This window comes from Microtus oregoni, unplaced genomic scaffold (genome assembly GCF_018167655.1).
Source record: "Microtus oregoni isolate MIOR12 unplaced genomic scaffold, Mior012 000090F_ref0000504, whole genome shotgun sequence".
In the NCBI taxonomy this organism is placed as follows: domain Eukaryota; kingdom Metazoa; phylum Chordata; class Mammalia; order Rodentia; family Cricetidae; genus Microtus; species Microtus oregoni.
The window spans coordinates 352,356-375,015 of record NW_024544599.1 but is presented as its reverse complement, the minus strand read 5'-3'; the positions used below and the strand labels follow the sequence as shown (position 1 = coordinate 375,015).

General features: G+C 41.7%; 2 protein-coding genes across 6 annotated transcripts in view; one reads left to right on the top strand and one right to left on the bottom strand.

Annotated features, from left to right (window-relative positions):
- Kcnip4 (potassium voltage-gated channel interacting protein 4) overlaps window positions 1-1,319 on the top strand; it is a 1,070,438-nt gene extending 1,069,119 nt beyond the window's left edge. For all 5 annotated transcript variants that reach the window (XM_041643760.1, XM_041643756.1, XM_041643759.1 and 2 more), the window contains one exon: window positions 365-1,319. In XM_041643760.1, coding sequence (XP_041499694.1) covers window positions 365-412 — 48 coding nt within the window. In that variant the 3' untranslated portion in view covers window positions 413-1,319. The remainder of the gene's footprint in view (window positions 1-364) is intronic.
- A 489-nt stretch (window positions 1,320-1,808) lies between these two features.
- Pacrgl (parkin coregulated like) lies at window positions 1,809-18,462 on the bottom strand. Its single transcript, XM_041643761.1, has 9 exons — window positions 18,328-18,462; window positions 15,640-15,707; window positions 15,355-15,509; window positions 14,241-14,308; window positions 11,510-11,600; window positions 9,669-9,803; window positions 8,929-9,036; window positions 6,919-6,999; window positions 1,809-3,203 (listed from the first exon to the last, which is right to left on the bottom strand). The coding sequence occupies exons 2-9, from the start codon at window positions 15,689-15,691 to the stop codon at window positions 3,147-3,149; spliced, it is 747 nt and encodes a 248-aa protein (XP_041499695.1). The 5' UTR covers window positions 15,692-15,707; window positions 18,328-18,462; the 3' UTR covers window positions 1,809-3,146.
- Window positions 18,463-22,660: the final 4,198 nt, after the last annotated feature.

Below are 22,660 nucleotides of genomic sequence, written 5' to 3'. Positions count from 1 at the left end.
CCCAAATTTAGGGTAGGTCTGCCTGCTCCAAGTACTCTTGTCCAGAAAACCCATCACAGGACTGCCCAGCAGCTTGCTTTAGTAGATACCATGTGCTGTTAACAGCCAGCCTTAGCCATCACATTCACTGTTTGCATCCTGACATCATTTGAGAAATACCCTGGTCTCCTACCAAGTTAAGACATAAAATATCTAAAGGAATATTCGAGAAAGTATAAAATAAGGCCTTGTAGTTATTTGTATAGAATGAAGAAGAGATATATTGGCCAACACAAAGCAGCACAAGAAGGTCATAGGCCATACTTAAGGATATACTTTCCATTATAAACCCTGCAGATAAAATCCTTCTCTTTCTCCCATATAGGATGAAAACATCATGCGCTCCATGCAGCTCTTTGAAAACGTGATCTAACGTGTCAGCACATCCTCCGCTGAAGAGGCCAATGTGAACTACTCTACACACTTACAAGTTGGAGCCACCACTTCTAGCATAGATTGCTCAGCTGTACACTGAAGCAGATTATGCAAACAGCTTTGTTTTAATATAAAACAACCCCCCCCCAAGATTTAAGTTTTCCAGTTATCAATCTGCATCATCTCTGCACCATCACTGGGGTCATGAAATGTGCTAACTCGTTTCATCCTCTGAGGCTATTCAAAAGGCACAGAATCTGGAACAGTTTTGATCCTTAGCCACGTGGTCCTGAGGCTTTCACAGGCCAGTGATTTTAAAACACAAGTGGGTTTTCCTACTCATTTGTATGTATTCAGTCCTGGATTTTAAATGGTTTTCTAAAATAATTACATCGGCACTTAATTTCCAGAAAGCCAATGAACTTTCATTTAATTCGAATTATCTAACACTGAAAAATAAACAAAGATTATTGCAATTAAAAAAAGACCAAAAACACAGTCCCAATTTCTATGGCTTCTCCACCTGCTAATGTTAACGACATTAATGTATTTGGCATTTTTTAAGAACACCTAAAAACTTAGTTTATTGTCAGATGTTAGCATATACCTAACAAAATTATTTTAGTATATATTAATTTTTCCATATTAAGGCCAAGGCTCTATATAATCCCTGTTACTTTGGACCTGTTTGATCTTATATGTAGACTGTTTTGTACTGTGTCATGAAGTAGAAATTTAAAGTGTCAAACAATCCAAGGATGTTTACAGATTTGTAAAGGGTCCAGATGTCTGTCCTCCACTACCTAGTAATGCTTCCTAGCAAGTAACCCAAACAGCAGCAAAGGGCAATTCTAGACACACCCAAACACCCTAATGATCTCACAGCATGTTTATTATAAGCCATTCAGGGACAGAGAATCCTTGACTGCCCCAAAGTCACCAGAAGTGAAGATCAAGTAAAATATTCTTTGAAAATACCAGTGATTCTATCATATTGGAAGTTACACATAAAGCTGTATAGAAAATGAATACAAACATTGAACAGTTCATCTGAATTGCATTATGATTTAGCACATCATAGAGCTTAAAGGATTCAGATTCATTTCAGTGATCTTAAGCCAAACTGTAGAGCTGCCACAACAGTACTATAGAGACACATACCTTCCCTGTTTCATAGAAATATCACAAGTACCAAGAGGATACGGGAGGAGAAAATTGCAACTGTCTGCAACAATAAATCAGGTATCTATTCTGGTGTAGATAGGATGTTGAGAGTTGCCCTGCTAGCACCAGTGTAGGAATTAAGAGTAGTACAGTACCTGTACACTGAAACCTGCCATCGCGTGTTTGTGTAAACTCAATGTGCACATTTTCTATCTCAAACGGAAAAATAAAAGCAAAATAAAGTGTTTATTACTCTATTGTGTCTGCTATAGGTCTTTATGTTCTAGCAAGTTCAACTACTGGATTCAAACTAGACTGCCACTCTCTTTGGGTAGTGCTGCCTACAGAGAAAACCCAAAGCAAGGCTGAGGTCAGGCAGCTGCTAGAGTAGGCATGGTCTGAGGATGTGACAAGGTACTATAGCTCTGAGGAAAGAGAGGACCCAGGATCAGGCAGCAAAGGCCCTGGTCGCAGGTGGCCAGGTCTATATATGGTGACTCAGCAGTTGCTTGCTTTCGATCAACTGACAGCTGTGCAGCTATCTGAAACAAGAATTGCAGAGGGGTCAACCAGATGTCTGTAGGAGACAAGTGGGGACAGTATCATCTATCCAGTGTTTAGAAGGCATGTGGCTGCTGCCACATAACACAGTGACTGCCTAGCCCAATGTTTTCCAATGTGTGGCCATGATTTTGATTTGGTTTGACTATCTAAGTTCCTGTAGCCGCTCTCCTGCCAGTTAGATTGAAGGTCTCACTCGCATTTTCTATTTCTCTTCCTCTACTCCTTCTTCTTGAAGAATCATCCAGAAGTTTCTAGCTCATGAGAAACTCTGGGCTGCATCCATAAATTATGTTTTCAATAACAAAGTAACTGAAAAACAAAGAAGTACTAGGGTATCACTGGATACATGTTTTAAGATTTTAATTTCTGCATAACTGCACATGTACATCATCCGTATCTTCAGGCCACAAAATGTAGAAGTAATATTCACTTCAAGTTCAGGTAGTTTTAACAGTTGTAATAAACAATATACTTGTAATCGAATTTTTACATTTAAAACAAGGTTTCTAAACTAGAATATTGAGGAAGGAAAAGATGCCCCCAAGCGTTTCACATTATAAAATACACATTTGCACATCCTAGCTAATAGGGAAGTCACAAATGTTTACTTGCTATCTTAAATTGTTTCATTCTTGATAAATATAAAAACCAGGAAATGGCCAAAACCAACATATAAAATAAGTGCCCAGCTATAAAGTGATCTTTAGAAGGGCTATAAGTAAAAATATATTGGAAAATATGCACATAGATATGATCCATAAATTCACACAGATGACCAAGATGAGGAACGCTCACAGATCAACTTTTTCACGAGTATTTTAATTGCCTTCCACTAGCACCTGTGCTTTGTGTTGACAAACAGCTTGCACAATGAGTCCTCTGGATTGGACATGGTCCTCCGAGCCTAGTTAGCCAACGAACGGTGCTGGGAGTTAGAGTAAAGCGAACTCAGGAGAGGGTCACTGCAGCCTCCAGCAGTGCCTGAGTAAGCAGCATGGCTTTATTCAACAGCAGATGGAGCAGTACGTGGGGATCTTGGATTTGATGACCATAAGACTTCCCTGACAACAGAAGAAAGCAATGTCATTAGAACACAGTTACCCTGCTAGGCACTATACAAGTGTTGCTTAAGAATCCAAGATTCAAAGAGCCGTCAGAGAGGGAGGGGGAAAGGAGTGGGGGGAGGGGGAGAAGGGTGGGAGGAGGGGGAGGGAAATGGGAAGCTGGGAGGAGGTGGAAACTTGTTTTTTTTTTCTCCTTTTCTCAATAAAAAAAAATTAAAAAAACAAAAAAAAATAAGAATCCAAGATTCAAACAAAGTAATACGAAGGGCACAACGAAAATTACAGAATGAACAGAGAGCATTTTCCTGAGGGAAATAAAACAGATAACAACCTTCATGCACCCAAGCAGCAGTACAGAGTTAGGGTAGTGTTTAATGTATCTTCCCTGCACTCTACTCGCACACGGGGGTTAATTACTGCTGCACCCAATATCCTGATCACAGGGGGAAACCAGCAAAGTCTACCTGTGAGGCTCTGCTGGAGACCAAGTGAGTCCAGTGCTCCTGAGGACTTAGCAGAGAACTTGACACAGTTCTCACAACTCCAGAGAGAAACGAAGGGCGGGGCATTTGCCTTACCCAAGACAGGTGAGCATGCTGCTGAGGACAAAACCAGATCCTACATTTGTAAATGTCTTCATCGTAAGACTGGCAACGATTCCTTATAAGAAAGTGTCTCTGGTGTAACAAATGTTTCCATTTCCCCAGTAGGTAAGCCTTCACATGATTATAATCCATAATAGTCAAAGGAAAGAGCAAACTCCTATACTAAGCATTCTTGGCTTTTTAATGTGTTTAGATTTTATGTATTTCTATTTAAAGTGTATGGGTGTTTTGCCTGAATATATGTCCATGCACCACATGTGTGGAGTGTATGAAGAGTCCAGAAGTGGGTTTTGGATCTTCTACCGTACCGAGCCACCATGTGTGTGCTGGGAATGGACCCTGGGTCCTCTGGAAGAGCAGGGAGTATTCTTAACCAACAGGTCATCTCTCCAGGCCCCCCCAAATTTTTTAAAAGGTTCATTACAAATGAAGAAACTTTATGTACATATATATACATATATATATTTTATTAAAATTTTATTTATTTTATATACCAACCACAGTTTCCCCTCCCTCCCCCTTCCCTCCTCCCACCTCTCTTCTACGCACCTCACCTACTCCTCCCCCACCTCCACTGAAAAGGAAAGGACTCCCTTGGGAGTCAACAAAGCATGTCATATCAAGTTAATGCAAACTCATTCCTACTGCATCAAGGCTGAGCAAGGCATCCTACCATAGGAAATACATTTCAAGCAGAAGGAGGGGGAACATGAGCAAAGAAGTCAGGACCACGAGGGGTGCACCCACCCACTGAGACAGTGGAGCTGATCTATTGGGAGCTCACCAAGGCCAGCTGGACTGTGACTGAAAAAGCATGGGATAAAACTGGACTCTCTGAACATGGCGAACAACGAAGGCTGATGAGAAGCCAAGGTCAATGGCATGGGGTTTTAAACCTACTTAATGTGCTGGCTTTGTGGGAGCCTAGCCAGTTTGGATGCTCACCTTCCTAGATATGGACGGAGTGGGGAGGACCTAGGACTTACCACGGGGCAGGGAACCCTGACTGCTCTTTGGACTGGAGAGGGAGGGGGAGAGGACTGGGGGGAGGGGGAGAAGGGTAGGAGGAGGGGGAGAAGGGTGGGAGGAGGGGGAGGGAAATGGGAGGCTGGGAGGAGGTGGAAACTTGTTTTTTTTTCCTTTTCTCAATAAAAAAAAAAAAGCTAGCTCATATATGAGGGAAAGTTCCTGGTCCCATTGTCTCCTTCGAACTGGAGGTACAGGTGGTTGTTAATCACCACGAAGGTGCAGAAAACTGAACACAGGTTCTCTGCAAAAGCAGTAAGTGCTGAACCATTTCTCTAGCCCCTAGAAAACTTTCTTTAGCAATGACAGCAATTATTATTAAAATACAACATAGGACACACAAGGAACAGTAAAGAGGACTGTGGAATATTTAAGATACCTTGTAACCACAAACCCTCCTTCTCTGTAAACTTAGTATTAGCAATATCTAAAGCTAATTAAATTGAGTAACAACAAAGGCACCCTCTCTCTCTAGAACCTTGGATTGGCCACAACCTCTGCAGGTGAGCTCCAAGTAACAATGTTGGGCTTCTGAAATATATCTACATCACAATACAACTACTTTCCCAATCCAACAAAGATATCCACAAAAGTCCCATGATGGTTCTTTCCCTTTTGCCTGACCCATTCCCTCAAAAGGTCTCCTGGAGGCAGACAAACACTAGGGAGAGTTATGGACTAAAATTCACCATCCATTCACTTGGATTTTGCAGGGAGAAAAAGACAATACATCTGGGATTGAGATTTTGAGTGATCAAGGGAATCGATAAGTAAGTACTTCATCAGAAATGGAGACAATGGTCTGGCTAGGGGCCGGTTCTACACATGTCTTCAGTGCCTGAACACCAATCTCCTGCTTAAAATCAAACACACACACACACACACAAATACATTTTCTAACAACCCTTTTGAGGCTTAGTTCCTTCACATAAATGAAGTGCTCATCACAAACACAATATATTCAATTCAAAGATTATTAAAATTAGCAGAATTAGCTGATTAAGGCATGGCCAGCGAAACACTGTACAGAATCATATACATTTCTTCTAATTAATTATTTAGAAAATATGGAAAATGAAAGTTCTACATTATTAAGCTAACTACCCGATATTTCTTTGAAATCATGAGAATATAATTCATTTTGCTGATATCATATAATAATGATATGTCCATATTCTTCCTCTTGAAAAGTTGGGAGAAAAAAATCAGATCAACTCTAAAAAAAAAAAAAAAGGTTTCTCTGTGTAACTATTCTGGTTGCCCTGGAACTCATTTTGTAGATCAGGCAGGCCTTGAACTCACTGAGCTCCACCTGCCTCTGCTTCCCATGTGTGGGGAATAAAGGCGTGTGCCAACACCGCCCGGCAGAGCTACTCCTGAAGAATGTCTACGTGCTGCACTGCTGTGGAAGTGGCATTTCCATGTACAGGGAGAGTCTAAAACTCAGAGGAAGGAAACAGGGCAGATTGAAAGGGAATGGAGAACCAGGAGTGTGGGGAGCTCAGGAAGCACCTGGTTAGCACACATAAGGACCTGGGATTTCTCTATAGTACAGCCAAGTACAGAAATAAACAAATATGCAATTTTTAAAAAGCATTTTTTGAGAGTTGAGCTAGGTTTGTCATCCTTTGACCTTTTCATACATCAAAACAAAACATTAAACTAAATTAGAGAGAAAACCTAGTGAGAGTACACTGCCAAGACCCCAAGACCACCACACATGCACAGGCCTTTATTTACCCAGGGCTGCTTTTGCCAAAGTCATCTTAGAAATTACACCACCCCAACAAAAGAGAAAATTTTAGTCTGAAAGATGAAAACTAGACGTTTTCACATTTATCCTTGCAGCTGTAATGAGTTAACATAAACTAACCACACACTGAACCTCTGAACAGGCCTGCATGTACAATGCACAGAAACAATGTGTGGGTACAGGTGCAGTGCACAGAAACAATGTGTGGGTACACATGCAGTGCACAGAAACAATGTGTGGGTACGGGTGCAGTGTACAGAAACAATGTGTGGGTACACATGCAGTGCACAGAAACAATGTGTGGGTACGGGTGCGGCATTCTACTTACACTCCCACCATGCTGCTCCAGCTTCTGCAAGGCACTGGTGATGGGCTCTTTGAATTTTTTGTCCGTTAGCCTCTTGGAAAGCTTTTGAAGGTTGGGGAAAGGGGAAATTTCAAAATAAAAAAAAAAAAAGTTTGCCATAAGCACAAATAATTTTTAGGACGTCTTTTTTTTTTTTTTTTTAATTTTCGAGACAGGGTTTCTCCGCAGCTTTTTGGTTCCTGTCCTGGAACTAGCTCTTGTAGACCAGGCTGGCCTCGAACTCACAGAGATCCACCTGCCTCTGCCTCCCGAGTGCTGGGATTAAAGGCGTGCGCCACCACCGCCTGGCTAGGACGTCTTAAATTAAGAATACAAAGTGTGTTTTAATAAACATTTCACTAAAAGTTACTTATAGCAATATGTGAGTTGATTAAAGGTTAAATTTATGATATTTCAAGCACTACCTATCCTATGACATCTGCTATAATGACACAATTTCTGGGGCTGAAGAAATGACTGACTTCAGTTCCCAAGACCCACATAAATAGTTGGGTATGGGGGCGCTGAAGAGATGGCTCAGTGGTTAAGAGCATTGCCTGCTCTTCCAAAGGTCCAGAGTTCAATACCCAGCAACCACATGGTGGACACACAACCATCTGTAAAGAGGTCTGGCGCCCTCTTCTGGCATTCAGGCATATACACAGACAGAATATTGTATACAAAATAAACAAATAAATAAATATTTAAAAAAATAGTTGGGTCTGGTGGCTTATGTTTCTAATTCCAGCACTGGGGGTGCAGAAAGCAAAAGGTTCCTTTGGACTCACTGCCTGGACAATGTAGCCTGCCTGGGGAGCTCTAATAAATAGGAGACCTATGGTAAAACAGGGGGACGGTATTCCTGAAGATGACACCTGAGATGGTTCTGGACATTTCACACTTCACATTTCACGTGTATGCACACGTGCATACGTAGACATGCATATGCTTTTGAACCGACACATAACTAACTACACGTGAACTCACATAAAAATTAAGTTTTCAAAAGCATGACACACTTTCCCATTTTGTCACATGTAAGAACATGCAGAGAGTTGTGACAGAAAGTTATGCCTCCAGAGCAAATGTTACCCAACAACAGGGGGAATTGTTGAAAAGTAACAATGACTAATGGAGGAATCACACTAGAAACCACAAGATCGTTACTGATCTCTGGTTAAGCTCTAAACAGGCCCTAGCTGTTTACAAAGGACAGCATATGTGCAGGAGGACAAAATCGCAGGCACTAGCAGAGACAGTGCTATGGAGGGAGTCGGGAAATACCAGTGTTCCCATAAAATACATGTATTTCTGAGAGCAACACCTAGACACTTCAGCTAAAACAAGCCACGCTCTCAGGTAAACATTGTAAAAACATTCAACAAAGGTTTGATGGAATGACACAGAGCACTTTTTATTATAAACATAAATCCAGCTATGTATGTAATCCATTAGAAAATATTGGAGAGGTACTATCTACTTAAACTAGTCTGTGAGCTACTTAGTCTAATCTGCACTTGCTGGTTAGGGTAAAATTAACACTGCCTGTCATAGTGACTGGATAGAGAAATGCCCAGGTAAATAAAACAAGCCTTTGGTTTGTCTTCAGGGAAGGGTTTCTCCAGAAGACTCATGAGGCTCTAGCTAAGGAGTGAACTTATCCTTGTTGGACCCTTCATGTGGGTATTACTGAGAAGTGGGAGGTGGGGCTAAGTGTGAGAGAAAGGTTACTGGAACCCTGAGCCCCTCCTATGTGCCCATCATGTTTCCTGCCCTAAGTCGCCTGGTCCACACTACCACATCCTTCCTGTCATGAAGGACTGACACCTAGGAGACTTTGACAGCAAACAAACCTTTCCTATGATTCTGTTGTATCTGCCAGGGATGCTATCACGAAGACAAGAAAACGTCCTTTTGTGGATTTGAGCTAGGCGAGCGGCTGACTGCGGTTGTGGGGACGTGTGCACAGCTAGTCTGCTCTGCAGTACTCACACTTGTAAGCAGGAGTTTCAGATGGCCATTCAGAGATGGGCCAACGACTGCACTTAACTGTACGAGTGCGCTCAGTCCTCTCTCAAACACTTCGTCATCGGGATGGACCTGTGGGGTCAGTTAACAGGAAGAACTGAAGCCAACACAACCCTCAGAAAGATTCCCTGGGTTCTTTCTTTTGGTCCTTTCCCATGGCCCTTTGTGTATCATTCCACTTTCTACGTTCAGAACAGAATTAATGCATTTACATGTGAATGAGATGCTCCTTGGCTCAAGAGGGAATAAAGGTGAAGGGACAGAATGAGGATAAATGAAAGGGAAGACAGGTTAGGAGAAAGTAGGCAGGGTGGGGGAAAGTGGAGGGGGGAGTGGGATGAAGCATTTAATCCTAGAAATCGCTCAACAAAGACAGTTTAGGAGAAAGCTTGAATGTGCTGTATCCGAGGTAGAGCAGCTTCCGTCAGCTAAGAGCATTCACTAAGATTTATCGCCTCTCATCACCCAAAAGCTTCCCTTCCTTCCCAGGACCCTGAGATACCCTCTATGGGGTTAAGTGCATAACTACATGACTCTGAGTGACAGTGGGCTAACATTGCACATACCTGAGAAACCCACAGGTAAAGCACTGATCTGCATGCAATATGGGGGAGGGGAGGAACAGCCTGTGTTCTCTTGGATCAGAGTTTCCATCCGTATCATGTGACTGGGCATAATGAAGTCCAGTTTAGTAAATGACTTACCAGAGCTGCCTTCAGCACAGGGCTCAGTCTAGGTAGCAATGGTACAGCTTTTTCAGAAGCACCCTTGACCAGAAGTAATTCCCTAAAGCCCTCCTTGGACACAAAGGTATAAGGATGCTTTGTCTCCCTCAGACCCTGCCAAAGACAATACAAATACAGAAACGTGATTCCTACCATTTGATTATGTTAACAGCCACAAAACTCAATGTTCCTGACATGTTTGCTTAATGTCTTTCTAACACAGTAAGCAATTCCAGCAATTATTGTTTGAATTATACCAAGAAATCATGTAAGATCCAAGACACAGAAGTCTCTATCCTCACATGGAATGAGAAAAAAGAGCAAGAAAATGAAAATCAACAGAGTAACAAAAAGGGACGAAAAAACTAAGGAGATAAAAAAGGAACACTAAGGACAGGTAAGTGGAGGAGAGGTGGAGGGAAAGGAAAAGCTGATGGGAGAAGATACAGCAGCAATCAAACACAGGGACCACTGCTTCCTAGGAAACACTGAAGCACAGGAAGGTACACAGTGCCTGTTCTGTTCTGGAGCCCCAATGCGAGCAGCTGAGTTAATACAAGGGCTCTCTTTCTCATTTAAATACACTAAGATATTTAGAAGGAAGATCCTGCATTGGCTGGGACAGTGTCAGAACTATCTACTGTTCACAGTGGGGCACAATCTGAAAATACAACCTGTACACAGCACTGCTTATAGTGAGTGCCTTTCCTCCCAGCTGGTAGAAAAGGATGGTCTGCACTCATGACTTACCAGTCACTACTACAGGACAAAAAATGACCATCTGACTTTTGAAAAAGATCAAACAAAGCAAAGAGGAAAGGAAGAGCAATGCCCTTGGATCTATCAGTGGCACAAGTTTAAGTAACCAGATGCAAAGTCATGTCACCAATGCCAATTTCCAATATTTTGTCAATTTGGCCTGAGTATCTGCTTCCAAACAGTGGTCAAATGTCCCCTTCCCACTGTCCTACCATATTTTCTAAAACAAAATCACCAATATGGTAAATCATCCCCAAGGATTTCAGTACCTGTGCTGACAATACCTGGCTCTTACTCATTCTCAAGATGGAGAATCAAAAGTCAAAGCTGGAATGGATCTCAACAGTGGTCTGTCTGTATTCCTTCCCCACTACTAGGTAGAAGAAAAAAGGAAACTGCTACCCAGTACAGACACACATGAACTGGTGCTGGACCACAGGTATATACAGGACTGATCTCGGCCACTGAGATAGCTTGCATAAAGGTAATTCCAACTAAGCCTGATATCTGAGTTCACTCCCTGACCCCATCCGGTGTAAGGAAGAAAGCAACTCCATGAGGTCCTCTGACTCCCATGGCACAGTCACACAACAAACAAACACTTTAGATGGATGTAAAGGCAGAAGCCGTTTAGTGACTCTACAAATTAAAGCACTTTGTGGACGTTAATCATCTGTATTATGTAATGTATCACGAGCTTTGATTACTCTAAACCATGCTCTGATATTTTATATAAAAGACTTCTGTCTAAAAGAGAACTAAGTACGACATACCATCCACTTCATTTATCTATAAATCCCTGTTAGAACTTCATTTTTATAAGACTGCTCAAACCATTCATTTTACATAATATGTGTATGTGTGTATATAAAATGTCCTGCATATATGCACATATGTACATAACAATCACAATAACTTGCCTAGAGTCCAATACTTTAGTGTCTCTTACTTGATATTTATTTTAAAAGTATACAGTGAGATGTACTTATAAGCTACAAAGTAACAATGAAATTCCAAAATTATTTTTTCTATTAGCACTCAGGAGAGCTAGAATATTTTACCTCAGCTAAAGTAATTAGAAGCGGGTCAAATGGAAGAATTTCAGGCGGGCATTCCCATTGTAATCTGTGTTTTACTGAGCCATGTACCAATCTAAAATACAAAAGTCAGAAACTGTAACAGGAACCCCCGCAAGCATTTATAGGTAGGGAGCTTAACACAGTATTCTTGCCAGAACAGAGTCGCAGTAGAATTACTTTGTGATATACAGGAGTGTATACCATACTCGTAAGGACATGGACAAAGGAAAGCAAATAAGCAATCCTTCATTTTCCCACATTATCTCTAAAGCTGTTTAGTAATTGTGTATTGTAAACCTTTTTATGCATATTTTTATTTATATTTAAGCATGTCACTCTCTCAGAATCTTGATATACATGTTACACTGAGCTCTCTGACACAATTAAAACAAGTAGGTAAGCTACTGAAAATGAAAACCGGTAGTAATGAGAAAAGGTGAGGCTCATGGAGAACATTTTCTTAACCTAACACTGATAACACTCACTAATAATATGGAGGCAAATCCATTTTACTCCTCCTTAAAGAGAAAAAACTACGAACAGGAAGATGAAATGGTCCCCTCTGAGGTTACAAGAGGTCCTGAATTAAGGCCTCTCACTGTTCCCCAGAGCAACTCCTGAACCGTAACCGATGAGTTTACAATACAGCACTACCGTCATGCTGTGAACTGACCACCGGTCACTCCCAAACACTACCGTCATGCTGGGAACTGACCACTGGTCACTCCCAAACACTACCGTCACGCTGTGAACCGGCCACTGGTCATCCCCAAACACTACTGTCACGCTGTGAACTGACCACTGGTCATCCCCAAACACTACCGTCATGCTGTGAACTGACCACTGGTCATCCCCAAACACTACCGTCATGCTGGGAACTGACCACTGGTCACTCCCAGACACTACCGTCATGCTGTGAACTGACCACTGGTCATCCCCAAACACTACCGTCATGCTGTGAACTGACCACTGGTCACTCCCAAACACTACCATCATGCTGTGAACTGACCACTGGTCATCCCCAAACACTACTGTCATGCTGTGAACTGACCACTGGTCATCCCCAAACACTACCGTCATGCTGTGAACTGACCACTGGTCACTCCCAAACACTACCGTCACGCTGTGAACCAGCCACTGGTCATCCCCAAACACTACCGTCACGCTGTGACCTGACCACTGGTCATCCCCAAACACTACCGTCATGCTGTGAACTGACCACTGGTCATCCCCAAACACTACCGTCATGCTGGGAACTGACCACTGGTCACTCCCAGACACTACCGTCATGCTGTGAACTGACCACTGGTCATCCCCAAACACTACCGTCATGCTGTGAACTGACCACTGGTCATCCCCAAACACTACCGTCATGCTGTGAACTGACCACTGGTCATCCCCAAACACTACCGTCATGCTGTGAACTGACCACTGGTCACTCCCAGACACTACCGTCATGCTGTGAACTGACCACTGGTCACTCCCAGACACTACCGTCATGCTGTGAACTGACCACTGGTCACTCCCAGACACTACCGTCATGCTGTGAACTGACCACTGGTCACTCCCAAACACTACCGTCACGCTGTGAACCAGCCACTGGTCACTCCCAAACACTACCGTCATGCTGGGAACTGACCACTGGTCATCCCCAAACACTACCGTCACGCTGTGAACCAGCCACTGGTCATTCCCAGACATCTTGGTTTCATTCAGCTCTCTGGCCTGACTTCTTCACTGTTACAATGACAATAGCCTCAGCAAGCAATAAGGTTTTACATTTTCAGCAAATTTCAACCACTCTAGGGAAAAGCACTCAAGAAGCTCCAGAGTTTAAAATAAAACAAAGTTTCAGTCTCAATGTATGTAAGACAGCTTCTCATGTAGAGTAAGCTGACCTCAAGTCCACGATGAAGCCGTGAGTGAATTTCCTCCTGCTTCCCCATGCCAGTACCGGGATTATAGGTAGAGAGGACCATGCCAAGTTTATGGAGTCTTGGCAGATGGAACTCAGGGCTTTAGGCACGGTGGGAGGCACTCTGTCAACTGAGCTACATCCCTAACTCTTCAAAATAGAATCTAAGTATAAAATGTAATGATAAACTCAAGAATGCTTCTTTAGCCAGGCGGTAGTGGCACACACCTTTAATCTCAGCAGCTGAAACGTTGAGTTAAAGGCCAGCCTGGTCTACAGAGTGAGTTCCAGGATAGCCAGAGCAGTTACATAGAGAAACCCTGTCTCGAGGGATGGGGAGGGAGCTTCTTCAGCTTATGTTTCACTCCAAATTCGAAGATAAATTTTAGAAAAATGCAGTTTTGAAAATCCAGAATCAAATATTTACTAAGAAATAATATTCCACTGCACTGTCAATGTTTACATTACCAGCAAGGCAGGGCCTATTGATTAGGAATTTGCAAAAGCCTATGAATGCTTAAATTAGTTGTATCAAAAGTGTACACTCAGGTCAATTTAATTTCTGAAATTATTTGGTGTTCTACTACAGATCTTCGTAATTACACATTGGAGTTGAGGTTTTTTATTTTTTAATCAACAATGTCCAGGGATCGATACCAATACAACAGTCAAGGTAATGTCACCTTGATTTAAATCTCACTAGTAAATACATTTTCAACAAAGTTAAACTAAATAATATATTGATCTCAAGCAATTATTTTGAACCACACAGTCAGCTATGCATCATATTGATTTTACCTGCAAGGAATACCTCCTTTCGAGTAGATAGCTGCAAATGCAGAGGGAGCTCGTGACTGTTCACCAAACTGAAATTAAAACACAGAAAGATCACCACTAACTCTATTTATTGATACCTTCACTTTAATCCTATAGAGATCAGAGGCAAAAAAAAAATTTTTAAACCTAACCTCCAAACCCCCAGTGTGTTATTTTGTGTACATCCCTGCTCAGCCACATGACTGAAAAAACAAAAGACCACACACACAACCAAGATGTAGAGTTTTGTTTTTTTTTTTTGTTTTTTTTTTTTTTTTTGTCAATCTCTAATTTGCCTCAAAGCTTTGCAGGTGGCTGGAACCATACACAGAGCAAAATGTCTTTCCACTTCCTCTGTCAGTCTGAGTCTCAAGGTTAGGGACGAATAAAGAATTCAGGAATTCAGGATTAAGGGGGTTGGGATTGGCTACCCATTATTGTATGTTCTACATGTCTATCAACCATTCACATATGTGTACAGATCAGGGAATGTATGTAACTTCTTCAAACTGGCTTTACATTTCTATGCCACAAGGGATTGGTAGAGCCAAAGATCAGGAAAAAGTCATACAAACAAATATCTGAATGCATCTCCTGGATTATAGAAGTGGTGCAAAGGACAGAGAGTGTCTGTCCATTAACTTTTAGCCAGCTTTGTCTGTCCTGCATGCTGTTCAGTCAAGTATAGATATGTAGAGGTCAAAGAATCAGGGTAACTTCTCCAAACTGTCAATGCCTCTGTTAAACAGAGGATTCTATCCTGATTTCTGGTGGACCAAATTTGTAGTTCATAAAGGAATAGTTAAGAGTTCTAGGTGAATAAAGAAGCACAAGAATAATCAATCCCATAGCAACCGAATGCAAGCTAGTTCGCTGACATTAGGAAGCAGGACAGAAAGTTAAAAAGCTGACATACAGTTCAGAGCATAACAAAATTAACATAGCTAGCTGAAAACTAGCAGAAAGGAACTCCATGAGAGCATTCAGAAGGGTCCAACTGCAATCAGCTAAAGGCCTGTGTCATGAATGGTTAAACTATAATCAGACAAGTGCCTATTCCTTGTGAAAATGTACTGCCTGAGGAATCTGTACTCACGGGGTTGATCGTTTTAGGGTTGAGTTTGTCACTTGGCCTGGGATGAACCCTTCTTGCAGCCTCAGGAGAACTAGCTAATGAGGAGGATTTGCTCCGCTGAACTGTCGTCCTGTGTTTTATTTGTGCACTTGAGGATGTTCTTTGATCATAATTACCTGGAGGAAAAATTAGATCAGTACAAAAAGACAAATATGCAAGAGAAGCTATCTGGTATCCTCACAAAACAGATAATGTATCATCATTAACAAGCCCGGCCTCTCCCTTTGAAAAAGCAGAGCTCTATACCCGTTGTTCTGTTTTTCAACTGCACACCTCCAGGGTACTCGGATTTCTGCATGGCTTCCCTTTCACCCCTGCAATGAAATGAACCAATTTCAGAATCTGTTGATCTGCCATACACACAAGACCAAAACGAACAGTTACAAACAGATGTGGGTGTGGAGGCCCAAGGTTATCACCCTTTTTCCATAGTGCTCCATCTTATACATTGAGGCACGGTCTTTCTTTCACTGAGCCCAGATTTTCCCTTATGGGCTAGTATGGCTAGTGAGCCTGGGCCAGAGATTCCCTGTCTGTGTCCCACACGTGCTGAGATGACAGACAGACCACCACAACCACCGGAGTTCTCAGACAATTGCAGGTGACCAGATTCTTAACCAGCTGAGCCATCTCCTCTGCCCTACTTTCTAATTTAAACGAGTTTAAAAGCCAACAAATCCCTTCATTTGAAAAGCTTTCAGAATCTATAAAATGTAGCTTCCAAGGTGTTTAGTTATTCAATGTAGTCTGTGTCACATGTGTGTAACATATGAGGTTCACGTGGAAAAGTAGGTGTGTCATGAAGGGCAGAGGTTGACATGGGCATCTTCTGCTATTGCTCTTCGCCATTTTGTGAACCAGGCTTTCTCACTGAACCTGGAGTTCATAGATTCTACTAGGCTCGGGGTCTGCAAGTCCCTAGGATCTTTACAAAATAGTACTTTGGTGTATTTGACTTTTAGACAGGGTCTTGTTATATAGTCCTGGGTGGCCTGGAATTTGCTGTGTAAACTAGGTTGGCCTTGAACTAAGAGATCTCCCTGCCTACATTTCTGAAATGCTGAGAATGCTTAAAGGCATGTAACAACATGTAGGCAAAAGTAATTATTTTTAAGGTATTTTTGGTTTCATTTATTCCTTCTTCTCTCATAATACATCCAACCATAGTCTCCTCTCCCTAGTCTTGGTTCCAAACCACACCCCACCTCCACTCTCCTCCAGATCCACTGCTCCTCTATTTCCCATCAGAAAAGAACGGGCCTTCCAGGGATATCAACCAAACATGGCAAAAAAAAAAAAAAAAAGATGCAATAAGACTAGAAACAAAATCATATAAAGGCTGGATGAGGCAACCCAGTAGGAGGAAAAGGGTCCCAAGAGCAGGCAAAAGAGTCAGAGACACCACCTCTCCCACTTTTTGGAGTCCCACAAAAACCTAAAGCTAAACAACCACAACAAACATGCATAGACCCTAGTGCGATTGCTGCTTCAGTCTCTGTGAGCCCTTATGAACTCTGCTTAGCTGATTCTGGGGACCACGTTCCCCTGGTGTTCCTCTGGCTCCTACAATCCTTTCCCTGACTCTTTGTTGGGCTCCCAGAACACCCCTAATGTTTGGTTGTGGGTTTCTGGATATGCTCCCATTAGCTGCTGGGGAAAGCCTTACTGGATGAAAAGGCTAGACAGAGATGGCTCAGTAGTTAATAGCAGGGGCTGCGCTTCCAGGGGTCCTGTATTCAATTTCCAGCAACCACCTATAATAAAATTTGATCTCTTCCTTTGGCATGCAGAAATATACATATATGACAAAAGAGTTTATGATGTATATGACAGAACTCATATACATAAAATAGATAAATATTTTAAAAAATATTTTTAATTGCTAAAGGTATTACTCTTTATTTTAAAATGCAAAGTAAATATGCCTGTTTTTTTTATTTTTTATTTTTATTTATTTTTTTTGTTTTGTTTTTCGAGACAGGGTTTCTGTGGTTTTGGAGCCTGTCCTGGAACTAGCTCTTGTAGACCAGGCTGGCCTCAAACTCATAGAGGCCTCTGCGTCCCGACTGCTGGGATTAAAGGTGTGCGCCACCACCGAAAAAAATGTCCACCTCGAAGAATACCACTGACAAGCTCAGACTCATGTTGTCTGTGAAAGGAAACGCTTTCTTCGCCTTTAGACTACTTTTTCTTTAAATGACGACATGAAGAGGAGAAAACGCTTTATATAAAATTATCCAAGACACCCCACGTTTCTGTCTCAGAATTCTAAGTGGACATCAGAATACAGAAACGCTCTAACTGTGGAATGCCCACATTAGGTCACAATGGCAGAAGGAGAAACAACAAAAACGATACAAATCCCCTAGGTTTCATTGGGCAGCTATCTAAAAAGAACCGGGGGGGTATCTGTAATGCTAGGAAACCACACCTTCTTTGTTTTACAAATACCAGGTTTCAGTGCCCACCTTCCCCAGTTTAAGACTAATCGTCTGTCACCATTCTTTTACTCTCTAATTAGAAATCCAGAAAATTCAAAAAAAAATTTCAAAAGGTGCTCTGCTAAAGAAGCTGCGTTCCATCTGCAAAGGTCCTTCAAACTCCAAAACGGAAGACCCCACTCCCTTCTTTTTTTTTTTTTTACTCCCTTCTTCATCAAGAAGTAAAAGCTGCTTTCCATCTGCACGAATATCCCATCACCAAATCCACCCACTTGCAAGCACCTAATTTAGCTCTAGGATGTTGTTGAAGTTGAAAAGAAAGAAGTGTGTAGACACCGCTATAGGGGGGAAAAAAAATAGGGAGACATATCGAATAGACCCCAGTTAGAATACTCTAAGCCAAGTTCCCAGAGCTCTTCTGGCGGCCCTAGCAACGGGACGCCAACCTGGGAAGGTCGCCACGCCGAGACCCCGCCCTGTGGCCCGCGCCTACCGCCAGTCCCTTCGCTCCCGCGCGCTCCCGCCGCCCCAGGTGGGGCTTCAGTCCTGCTCTCCGCCCAAAGCCAGCGGCTCCGCAGCCTGCAGCTTTGGCCCAGGAATCCCACTTCGAGGAGCAGACACTTCCGGCGCTGCACAGTGACGTCACGCGCAGTGCCCGCTCTAAACCAATCATAGGGAGACCGCGGAAGCATTAGGGAGGTTGCCGGGCAACGAGTTGCCGTTCTGAGGGTTAATGTTCTGGAAGAGATCTGGTAACAATTTCGGTGATAAAAGAGCCCCTGGGAGACCTTAAAGGAAGTTTAAGTTCTTGTTTTCAGAGAAAAGACTCTGATTCTCTCTAGTTCTCCGGTACAGTCTCTCTCCATTATGTGCTTTACTCGTAGGGTCTCAGGAACATTTACTGTCCTCCCACACTCCTGTCTTAACTACTGAGCTCCATCCCTATCCACGGGGTGTTGGGGAGGGGTCACACAGGGCCAGCTGTGGGCTTTTGAAAACCTCCAACCCCAACCCCAGTGACACACTTTCTCCAACAAGGCCACACCTCTTAATCCTTCTAATCCTATCCTAGAGTTTCACTCCCTGATTACTGCGCATTCAAATAGAGGAATGGGACCCCCACGTACCTATGGGCCTAGCTATATAAATATCTGTGTCACCCTCAGCAACGTGTTTACTCTCCTGGTGATGATATAAGGAGTTGAGATCCGGGGGAAATGTTTAATACACAGTGGCTGGCTACCATCAATAGGATTTCTGGGAGCGACTGCTCATCTTTTCTCCCATGTAAGGATGTTGCGAAATGGCACCGTCTAGGAACGAAAAAAGAAATAAATGAGAAATAAATCTTCCATTTGTAAACTACCCAGTTTATGGTACCTTTTCAAAAGCAATTTGAACAGTCTGAGACACTTTCTAAATGGTTATTCCAGGTCTAAAAATAAAAACCTCAAAGGCTACTTGTGATTAACAACAACAACAACAACAACAAAAAAGCAGCGCATGCGACAGAGCTCAGGTGGACAGGTTTTTTATTGGGACAAAGTGAATGGGAAAGGGGGAAGGGGAGAGGGGAGACCAGCCTTTGGGGAAAGGAGCAGTAGAAAAGAAGAGAGAGAAAGACAGAGGCAGAGAGACAGGCAGAAAGAGAGAGAAAGGAAGAGATAGGAGGTGGGAAAGGCCCACCTTTTAACAGGGAACTTAGTGAACAGTACACAGGTGTTCCTAGTGACTACAGCTGAGGGCGTATCCTGTCAGGACCCCAAGGACAGGCCAGTACAGACGTCTGAATACTAACACTACTTATTCTAGATTACTGCATAATGTGGATTTACTATGCCTTTAAAAATAAGATTGCTCAAAATGACCTTACGATAGTATGTTGAATACATATGGTGGGAATGATGGTAAGGCATGAGGAGATAAGCTGGTCACTGCAGGTGGCCCATCCATAAGGTGTACAGGTGCTTCTCATTTTTAGTCAAATTTTCATGCAGAACTTTGAGGCAGCGGCGTTTATCAAGGTTGAAAAAAAGAAAAGAAATATAACAAGAAACCACCAGAGCAGAATTCAGAACCCATTCTTGTAACTGGACATTTCCGTACCACAACTAGTTGCCAAATAACCACTCAGAGTCTTAACATTAATTATAAATGTTTGGCGAATGGCGCAGGCTTACTATTAGCTAGCTCTTACATTTAAATTAACCCATTTGTATTAATCTTTGTATTGCCACGTGGCTGCGGTGTTACTTCATTTTCTACATCTTACTTTTTCGGTGCCACTAATCTCATAATCCTTTGATTTTATATTGACTCTTTAACAGCTGTTCTTAAGCTATAACTTTTGTAATACTGATATATATAAATGTAAATATATATATATTAAATTTTGTCGTGATATTAAAGGTTATATAGAGTACTAACTAATTCTAGGAAAAAGTTTCACCTATCTTCCTGTACATGATTTCAGGTTTGAGTATCAGTTTTCTGCAGTGAACCATAGGCACATCTAACAGTGACCTTTGAAGTCTCCAAAAGGAGGATGTGGCCCCACAACGATGATTCCTTCAGAACTATAATAACACCACTAAGCTGAAAAATACTGCCTAAAGATCAGCTTTGAACTACAAACTGGTCAGATCAATTTCGATGTGGCTGGCTAAAATGATCCAGTTTAAGAGACTACGCTAGCCAGGATTTGAGTCAAGCCCTGCACTTTCCCATTATGCAGAGACTGATAACAAATGGAACAACTACCTCTCCCAGAACTTGACAATTAACCCAAATTTTTCTTTTCAAGATCCTCTAAAGAATTTGTTGAGAATAAAAATTTTTGTTTTGCTTTTATAGGATATAGTTCTCCCTAGGTCAGGAACCAGCATAAGTGCTCTGAGCATACCAAGATGACTTACAGAATGTTCTTATCCACAAAGAGCCAAGAAGATATTAATTTGTCACAAATAAGTAAACTCAATGAGATAAGCACTCAAATGGAAGCATAAAAAAGAATGTAGTTGTTTTTCACTCTTTCACCCTGTGGGGCTCTTTGCTCTTTGGTGGGTCCACCACACAGCACCCAAATAAATCACATGTGGTGGCTTATGAATAATGAATGACTGCACTTATCTTGGCTTGTTTCTTGTCAGTTTTTTTTTAAATTATCCCATCTACTTTTTGCCTCTGTGATTTTTCCTTTTCTTCTATATATTTTACTTCCACTCTTATTCCATGGCTGCCTGAGTAGTTGGATAACTGGCCCCTGATGTCTTCCTCTCCTTGTTCTATCTTGCTCCCCCCTCTCTTTTTCTCCTTCTAATTATTCTCTATGCATGCCTATCCTTTCTTCTGTCTTCATATTGGCCATTCAGCTCTTTATTAGACCAGGAAGTGTTTTAGACAGGCAAAGTAATATAGCTTCACCGAGTTAAACAAATGCAATAAAAAAAGAATGCAACATATCTTTGCATAATTAAACAAATATTCTACAGCATAAACAAATCCTAAATAATATTCTACAACATTTTTCCATTTTTGTTTAAATAAAAATAAAAGGTTTTAACTTTATCTTAATAAAACTATGTAAAATAAAAAGTTATCAAGAATTACATTTACACTATTCAGTCTATTGGTATTTAGCAAATTCAGGGGGGAACTCCACCATCTATCCCATCTTAGTGATCTAATTTACTTTCTTTCCTAATTAAAGAAAATTTCAACTCTATCTAGTCTTCAACTCCATCCAATGCCCCAGAAGGAACTAATGTTACCTACATAAACAGGAAGTGCATTGCATGCAACTTCCAAGACTCTAGAAATGACAGAGACATCTGGCAGCATGGAAAGTCACCCAAAGTTCTTCTGCAACATTGGGGCATCCAAATTCAGCCTTCAGACTGGCAGACTTTTCAGTGAAGCAGGAAAGTTGAAAGATGTTGTAGGAAGGCTGTTTGTTTATTTCCCGGCCACGCAGACTGTGTGAAATAACCACACAGAAACTGTATTTATTAAATCACTGCTTGGCCCATTAGCTCTAGATTCTTATTGTCTAACTTTTACATCTTAATTTAACCCATTTCTATTTATCTGTGTATCACCATGTGGCTGTGGCTTACCAGCAAGGTTAGTGTCTGTCCAGGTGAGTCTACATGGGGTCTCCTGACTCCACCTTCTTTATCCCAGCATTCAGTATAATTTTTTCCCACCTAGTTCTATTCTGCCCTATCAACAGGTCAAGGCAGTTTTTTAAAATTCGTTAACCAACAAAAGCAATGGATATACAGAAGGACTTCCTACATCAAAAAGATTGTTCTACCTTATCTTGGCAAATTAAACAGTCACTTTCCTCTGTGATTTACAGAATGTCTGGCAGACCCATCCATAAATAAGGAACTCTGAAGGACTGTCCCACCTTGTTTTTACATTTTTAGCAATCAGTTTCTTGTGGATCCTGCATGTCCAGTTTGTAAAACATACTGTGAAACAGTCAAGGCAGAAGCAGTTTCTTGTCCAAATGGCTAACCTTGCCATAATGAAAGCAGACTCCTACAGAGTTTCTTCAATGCTCACCATTTTCTCTGAAGCAAATTGTTACTGCCAAGAACAAGTGTATCTCATTGTCATGAAAAACTCTAAGTTAACAAAACATTTTAAATGCAGAATTCTATAGGTCTTTGAAGTGTTTCAACATTTATCTTTCTAAAATAGATCTCTGTATGATCTAGAAAACATGACTAACATATCTGCAAATTTGATTGTTGTAGATGACTAACTACTAGCTATGTTTCTTGATTATCCTAAATAGATTGTGATAATAGCTTTCATAA

Bases quoted from the DNA above. Each gene is read 5' to 3' on its own strand.
- Pacrgl (XM_041643761.1), bottom strand. From the start codon at position 15,691: ATGCAGAAATCCGAGTACCCTGGAGGTGTGCAGTTGAAAAACAGAACA. The intron at 15,510-15,639 runs GTATAGAGCTCT...TTTTTCCTCCAG, and splicing joins GTTGAAAAACAGAACAACGG to GTAATTATGATCAAAGAACA. The intron at 9,804-11,509 runs GTAAAATATTCT...TGTCTTTGGCAG, and splicing joins TTCTAATTACTTTAGCTGAG to GGTCTGAGGGAGACAAAGCA.